The sequence below is a fragment of the Populus nigra genome, chromosome 1 (assembly GCF_951802175.1).
Source record: "Populus nigra chromosome 1, ddPopNigr1.1, whole genome shotgun sequence".
Taxonomy (NCBI): Eukaryota; Viridiplantae; Streptophyta; class Magnoliopsida; order Malpighiales; family Salicaceae; genus Populus; species Populus nigra.
Window position 1 is genome coordinate 8,544,558 of NC_084852.1, and position 8,791 is coordinate 8,553,348.

Sequence of the window (8,791 nt, forward strand, 5' to 3'; positions counted from 1 at the left end):
AAAATATAATATTTTATCAAATATTTTTAAATAATATTATTATGTAAAAATCTTTTAATTAAGGTGCTAATTTATTTATTTTAAAAAAACCCCACATTTAGTTCCCTTGCCAAACCATGTCATGCCATTTAGGCATCGATCAGATAGGAGCTTCATAATAAAAAATATCAAGAGAGCAAGTGAAGCATGTGGCTTAGGATGCAACTGACTCTGTGAAACATTTGGCTCAAATCTCAAATGTGTTTTTTTTTTCTTCGATCTTGTTTTTCCTTCAATAATGCATCAAAAGTACATATCAATACAAATATAAGAGCTATTTTTTAATTCAAGCGCCTTTCTCACAGCGACGTACATGAAAATAATTTATTGCTGGTGAATTCTTTTTTTAAGCCTAAAATGCTTTTTGTGCTACGAAAATCACATAAATCAAAAAATAAAAGTAATTCTAGTCTCTTTGTTGAATGAAAATTTGTCATGCATGAAAACGACAAGCATAACAACAAATATAGGAGACTTTTTTCTTCAAAATTAAAACCTCGTGGGAAAAAAGAAAGGGGAAATGGGGTGAGTTAGTGAGTGGAGTGTAAGGCGGTGGGGGAGTGAGGACTCATGGGAAAAGGGGAGTGTTCACTTAGCAGTTTTTATAATTTTTATGGGGAAATCGTAAAATTAGTCTGTTTTTAATGATTTTAACGAGTTGAATCAATTCTATGCGAGTTTGACCGGATTTGACTGATTTAACTAATTTTTAAATTTTTAACATGATTTTACACGTTTTATATGTTTTGACTTGTAAAATTATATGATTTTACGAGTCAAAACATGTTTTTAATAACATTATTTCTACTTTCTTTATAAGCTACATTTATATCTTTTCAGTTTTTTTTTCAATTAATTAACTTTAACAAATAAAATAAAATATAATATAATATAATATTTGAAGGAAAAAAACATTTTTCATCTACCTAGATGAATAGTGTTTTTCATCTTGGGTCAATGAAATCTTTACTCCTTTTATTTTAATCACTACAAATTAAGTTGACATAATTTTATTTGTTATTATTTATTTGTTTTCACGTGTTTGACTTGTTGTTAAATATTTTGAAGTTGAATTAGAGATCAATTTTACAAAAGAACTACTTTTATGTTGTTTTTAAAACTAAAAATAAAAAGATCAAAATTGACATTTTATAAAAAAACCTTCTCGCGCATTTGTTGTTCGGATGGCATGAAAACGTTCAATTTGGCCCGTTAAGTTTCATTTTTTTCCATATTCAATCCCTTTTCTTTGGGCATTTTATGTTTCGTCCGTAAATTTATTTTATCTATGTTTTCAATCCCTGTATTTCTATGAACAAGAGAGAATGCCACCAACAATTATATAAAAGGCTCTTCTTAATAAGGAGAGAAACTAACGCAAGAATACAAGCTATACTAACGGCCAAATGAGCAACTTTTTATTCAAACCTAAAATATATTCTGCGAACATGTATACATACTGAAAGTTGCAATAGATTAATGCATGCATACATGCATACATACATATACATACATGCATATATATATATATATATGTATATATACATATATATATGTATATATATATATATATATGATGTGATACAAAAGTAATATAATCTAGTTTCCTGTTCCAGGACTGGGGGCGGAACGCAAAATTCGATCGATCTTGGAAAGGTGGGAAACGATGAACCCTGTATCGATAACTATTGCATGGCCTTCACTAACACGATAGTCAGATGGCGTAGTATTGTCTTTCAAAGAAGGGTTTTCTGTCTTCTCCAAGCTCAAGAACTTTCTGGCTTCAAAAGAGTCTGCGTGACAAATCAAAATGAGAAAGAAGATGAACGGGACTGTGCTTAAACGAGCCATTTATGTAAAATATGCTACAAAAAGAATTAAATCCAGGCTATATATCTGTAGCAGAGAGGATGTGTAGCACAGATGGAATATTGCTAGCTATTTATAAGCTGGGAGAGAAGAAAGATTCAAGGCATTAGTAGTTGAGTCGATATCTGTGGAGTTGACAAATTAAGGAATATCTTTAGTTTGTTGATTTGCCAAGACAAAATTTGCAGGCCTGTCTAAGAAATACCTCGTGGAATTGGGTTAGGTACATTTGTACTATGATGCCGGCATTTCTTAAATATTTCTTAGTAACTTTTTGTTTTTTATTTTTCTAGCAGTCCTTTCCATGCAATAAAATTTTTTTTAATTATTATTAATACTCGGGTAATTTATATACATCTCGATTAATTTATTAAGATTTTTAAATTAATAATTAGATAAATCTCTAATAATTTTATAATTTATAATATTTAAATTAATAATTTTTAAAATATAAATTTAAAATCTGAGGTATGCAATGATCATGGCTGCTGAGGATCCATTGCCACATCTCTTTTATTTCTCCATTAAAGACATTGATTTGAGTCCCTGTAGCTGAATTGACTGTCACTACGCTGTAGAGGACTTATTATTTTTAACATATAAAAGAGACGCACGGGCAAAAATAGTGTTTTGATTGATTAGTTTGTTTTGATTGGCCCATAAATAGTATTTTGATTGATTAGTTTGTTTTGATTGGCCCATACATCATATTCTTGAATTTAGACTTGTGGTTTAGTTAAATTTCAATAGCTACTTGCAGAAATGACAACCAAATTTGACCCCAAACAGTAAAAGATGCTAGTTACGTGCAAGTCTTTACCATGTTACTGTTTCCGACAAAGCTCATTAGATTGCTTAATAGTTTAAGGTTGACCATTTCTGTATTTAGTCATGAAACTGGCTAATTTTCAAATAATATTTTCTTTTTAAAAAAACTTTTCTAGGAAAAATGCAGTCTTTTACCGGAACCACGTAGTTTTCTTGGATTATACGGGAAAATCAGATGGATAGTTAAAAATAATTTGTACACCTCAAACAACCGGGTATATATGTTTTGTGAATTCATTTGCTCTACTCTTTTTATAAACTAGACTTTTATATCTTTTTGGTTTTTGAAAATAATCATAGTTAGGGTTAGGATTCTTAGTCTCAATGCTCTCAGTTAATTAACATTAACAAATAAAAAAAAGATTTGGAGATAAAAAAAAAATAGTGTTTTTCGTCTTCAGTCTTGAAATTTTTATCTCCTTTTATATTGATCATTGCACTTTATTTATTTTTAATTACATCCTTATATGTTAATTTGACATGGTTTTATTTGTTATTATTTGTTTTGATTTACATGTTCTTACATGTTTGATTTGTCAACAATAAAGATCAACATTTTATTTTAATCCTTAATTAGCATTAACTTGTTCTACGATTTATCATTCCATATATTTTTTCCAATTTGTTTTATAAAACATAGACACTTTATTTTTAGATCTTGGTTAAAAAAAATTATAATATTGAAAAATATACCTGCAATGCCACAACGTTCTTCTCTTGCGTTGTAAATTAGCTTCAAATCATCCCTACAATATAGAGCGAGTATCCCTAGCTAGTTAAAAAAATAACTTATTTGAAATTAGTGTTTCATTGTGCACACATTCACATTTCACTATAAATTTACATGGTGAAATTACTATTTTACTCTTCTAAAACAAAACCAAGTAACTTGGCTTGCGAGGTAATATTGTCTTTTTAATGGGTTTAATTTGTCATTATCAAATTGACCAGAGATATCTCAACCATATCACATTTTTATTGCATAGTAAAATTACTAAATATCTTTTAAAAGAAAAATTCATGGGGATCTTTTGAAATTTTATTTTAATTTGAAAATTAAAGTTATTAAATTACCCATGAAATCAAATTTCCTTAGGCTTGCATCCAGGGGAGTTTTTTCCATGCTCTTCAAATGGTGCATATGGCACCTTCTGACAGCCAAAAAGGCCAGCTGCCATGTCATTTGAAGTGTCTAGTGGCAAGGGATCTTATAGGGCAACCTGTGTATGATGATTCGGGTGGTTCGACAATTGTTGGTTTTTTTTTTCTCCGCTTCTTTTCTCTTTCATCTCATCGAAATGCATTGGCCCAACCAAAATTAAAATTTATCCTCTCATTTTATTTTTATTTCAATTGTAGTTTTCATTTTTTTGATTGCTCTTTATTTGTTTCAAATATTTTTTTATTGATTTTTTTCAATTCCATCCCTTAACATATGGTCTTAATTGATTTTTATATCAAATTTAATCCATATTCATTTGGTTTTTATTTTTTTATATCATTTCTTAATTAAATTTATTTTTCAACTTCATCTCTAATCACTTTATTTCATTTTTTTGTCAAATTTGGTCCTTACTTTTTAATTGTTTTTTTTCTTTGTTTTCTTTTTAAAAAAATTGATTTTATTTTTTAATTTTATCTCTTATTATTGGATTTGTTGAAACTTAGGCTTTGTAATTTTTTTGGTGCAATGATTTAGGTCTCATGATCCAAGTTAAAGTATGAAATATTAACCTAGATTGACATCGGTTTTTTATTTATTTTTTTACATTAATTTTCTTTTTAAATTTCATCCTACAACATTGAGTTTATTGAAGATTAAACTTTTATATATATATATATATATATATATATATATATATATATTGATTTCTATAAGGATAACATAACCTCACGATCTGGGTTGCAATTTTTCATGCTAACTTGGATTGACTCGGGGCTTTTATATTCTTTTTTTTTTAATTTTTATGTCAAATTTAGTCATCATTCTCTTAATTACTTTTTTTTTGCATTGGATCCTTTTTTAAAATTGATCTTGTTTTTTTAATTTTATCATTTAACATTGAATTGATTGAGAATTGAGTTTTATGATTTTTTTTATGCAGTTATCCTGGTCTTATAAACCAAGTCATGAGTATGAAATATTAGAAATCAACCCAACTTGCAATAAAGTATGGACCATCTATCTAGTATAAATTATAATTGAAAATGTTAATTATTTATTTAAAATATACTAGCCTCAGTGCCCGCATTTCACCACGGGGCTGGATTATGTTTTTATACAAAAAATGATGTTTGGGTATTGAAATGAGGTTAAAAATAACATAAAAACTGCTTATGATAAATATATAACAACGCTAATGAAAACTAAGACAACATTGCTTATTCTAGGATAACATGCACTACCCATAATGAAAGAGTAGACAATGAATAATAAAATTATACGGTGGAAGCCTATTTTTTACCATCAAGAGTCACCGCACGTGCCAACCAAAGTACATGGTGGCCCCAACGTGCTAGCAGTTTTTTTAAAAAAATATTTTTTAAATATTAAATTATATTATTACCCTCAATCAAATCTACAATTAACAAAAAAAAAACAAGGTTAAAAAGACCCTAATACCCCTAACTCCAATTACTTATATTTATTTGATTCAATGGTGCATGTTTAATTTCACTGTTTATTAAAAAAAATGAAAATATCGAGATACTCTTGTCTCTGTTACGTTGATTCTTTTATCCTCAATGATATTTTTTTTATTTTACTATAATGAAAAATATTAAACATAAAAAATACCCTCAACCAAATCTACAATGACTTATAAACTGTGTGAAAATACAAAATACTCCCGACTTTAAGGCAAGTGTTTTTTTAAGGGCATAGGTGTCACTTAACTATTGTAATGAATAGTGGATTATCTATATGGCTATAGGGAAACCCCCTTCATTTTTAGTTTTTTTTTAATCAATTTCATTATTATTATTATCATTGTTATTACTATTACTATTATTATTAGTATCACTATTACTACTACGACTACGACTACTACAACCATCACCACCATTATTATTATTATTATTAGCATTACTATTATTATTATTATCATTAACATTATTATTATCATTACTACTACCACCACTATCACTACTCTCACCACCACCACCACCACTACTATCATCATCATTATAACCACTACCACTACAACTATTAGTAGTATTATTAGTATCATTACTGCTATTGTTACTATTATTATCATAATTATTGAAATAACCGAAAATATAAACTTGATTTGAAGGCTACTATTATTATTATTATAACCACCACCACCACCACCATTACTACATCTTTTCCTTGGCAAAGACTACATCTAATACATTTAGATTTATATAATATTTTTATATTTTATATTTTATATTTTATATTCCATTTTATGTGAATAGAATTCAAATTTATATTCATTTAGTATTTATTAAAAAATGTAATTTAGAATTTCTTAGAATTTATTATTCTAAATTAAAATTTAGAATGATTTACTATTATTATTATTATTGAAATAAAAAAAACATAAACTTGATTTGAAAGATAAAATTAAAGACCATAAAAACTTTGACAAAATAAAAAAGAAAAAAAAAGAAATCAAAAGAAAAAGGACCAAATTGAAATTAATATTATTCTTATTGAGAAAAAAAATCAAAAACCTTATATGAAAGATAAAATTAAAAATTATAAAAACTTTGAAAAAAAAGGGAAAAAAAAGAACCAAAAGTAGAGGGATCAAATTGAAAATATTACATTTACAAATTAAAATTAAAGGATTAAAGTGAAAATAAATAAAACTTTAACAAAAGAAAAAATTACAAAAATCAAAACTAAAAGGATTGAATAGAAAACACCAACAACAATAAGTACAAAAATTGATTTTCTAGGGTGGGAGAGAGAAATGAAGAGGGAAAGGAAAAGCCATCGGCGGCAAACCGGTTATTTTTAAATGCCATGCACTATCGATAAAAAAAACACGAAACCGCTCAAAATGCAATATTTAAATGTATCATATACAAGACCATATATATACTGTTCCATTGGAATTAAAGTGCATTAATCCCCTGAAAGGTATACAAGACCATATACTTCAAGATTCTTTGATTTTGAACTTGAAAACCCTTTTGACTCAGTTAATAAGAATGATATATATTATATGCTGTAATTTTTAAATGAGAAAGTAGCTAGCTAGGAGAAGATTACATGTGGCCTTACGTATCATTGAAAAATACGTCGACAGGAACATAGTAAAAAACACACTCTACGATGTCCCTGCATTGTCATGGTCAGATCATGATTAGAATGCTAATTTGATTATATTTGAAAACACTGGATTATACATATAATTTTACGATTCAAATATTAGATTTTCAGGCATTTTTATATAATTAACATAAGTTGTGTTAAGTTTTCCCTCCATTCATCTTCTCTCCGAGAGTTATTGTTAAACTTTTTCATATATTGAAAATTTTAAATTAAAAGATTAATGGGTGCAAATTATGACAAGAACAATCTACCAGACTTCTAACCTCAAATTATGTAGATCATGTGAATATTCTTACCAAGAACACTGCTACTGATTTTTATTATTAATTATTAATGTAAATAGATAGTGGAGTAGGATTCTAGGAAAACAGTTGTAAATCCTTCTATATTTATCTTGCTGTAATTCTTTACATTTAGCATATACTCTATATAAATTAGATCTTAAACCAATCAATAGAGTGTGGAAAATTGTCTGCATAATATGGGTATGAAACTTCCCTAATCACTTCCACTTTCAATATATATATATATATATATATATATATATATATATATATATATATATATATATATATATATATATTGGGGCTCAATATTTTTGAATTGAACCTTTTTGACTATCATCCATTAAGCTTCCCAATGCAGCTTGGGAATAGTGATTGAGACTAAACATGCCTTTGTAAAAGAAAAAAATTAAGGCGGGGATGGCACCAATCAAGGTTGTCGTCTTGAAGTGCACCAAAAGGCCTGCAAATTAAAGGGGGGAAAAAACAAGGCATCCCAAAATCATTTTCTAGATATAACTGATATCTATAAATGTAACATATACACAATATAGCTGCACACATATAAAATAATTCACATGGATATTGAATATAATTAATTGTGATCCAAGATATGCAAACTGCTCCTCGTTTTATCTTTTCAAAAAATGCAGTGAACAGATTGAAAAATGAAGAACAAGCATGGTGCCATCTATAATTGCTCATATATATAATTAAAAAGTGTATGTGAGAGTGGATAAACTGGAATATAGAGAAGTATAAAAACATGAAGAACTAACCATGGTAAATTACTGATATTATAATGAAGAGAATGTCATAATTATTAGTAGACTTACATTGAAGCAAGCACTGCGCCTTCTACACGCTCTCTTTCCTTTCTTGAGCTCCGAGAAAAACTCACCTTGGGAGTAAATATGGCCTGCTGGTGAAGCCAAGAAAACCCTTCTGGCAGGTATTGGTGGAGACCAAAGACCACTTTGCTCATAATCGAAGTCATATTGAGATGCATCAAAGAACTTACCAAGAAGTCTCTCGGAGACTGATTTCGAGACCATTTGAATACTTGGGCTTGCCAAGGAAGAACTCCCTGGTGATGGTGATGGTGATGCCACAGATATATTTTCCATCGACAGAGAGAGGGGGCTATGTGCGTGCTTTGGATTTTTCTCTATGAGATTATGGAAGGGATGCAGACATGAAGGAATACATAGTAATAATGCAATAGTAAAGAGTGCAAGCTGTGGCTATAATAAGATTTGCTTGTGTGTTGTGCTTGTGTTCGAGAATTAGTTCGGAGGAAGTTTGGTATTGTTTGGTAGACAAGAAAAGTAAGGTTTGGTCAAAGGATCAAGACCCTAAAGTCTTTTAATCCATGTGATCACGTACACTAAATCAATTAATTTTATCAATTATTTTTGTTAAACAATCAATTATTTGATAAAATTTCAATATATAATTTATATTA

The 8,791-nt window shown here is 28.3% G+C and overlaps 1 protein-coding gene across 1 annotated transcript; it reads right to left on the reverse strand.

The window, feature by feature from the left end:
• Positions 1-7,617: 7,617 nt before the first annotated feature.
• On the reverse strand, positions 7,618-8,580 carry LOC133689344 (uncharacterized). The gene is made up of 2 exons (XM_062109176.1): positions 8,163-8,580; positions 7,618-7,789 (listed from the first exon to the last, which is right to left on the reverse strand). Exons 1-2 carry the CDS (start codon positions 8,451-8,453, stop codon positions 7,757-7,759), a joined length of 324 nt encoding a protein of 107 aa, XP_061965160.1. The 5' UTR covers positions 8,454-8,580; the 3' UTR covers positions 7,618-7,756.
• Positions 8,581-8,791: the final 211 nt, after the last annotated feature.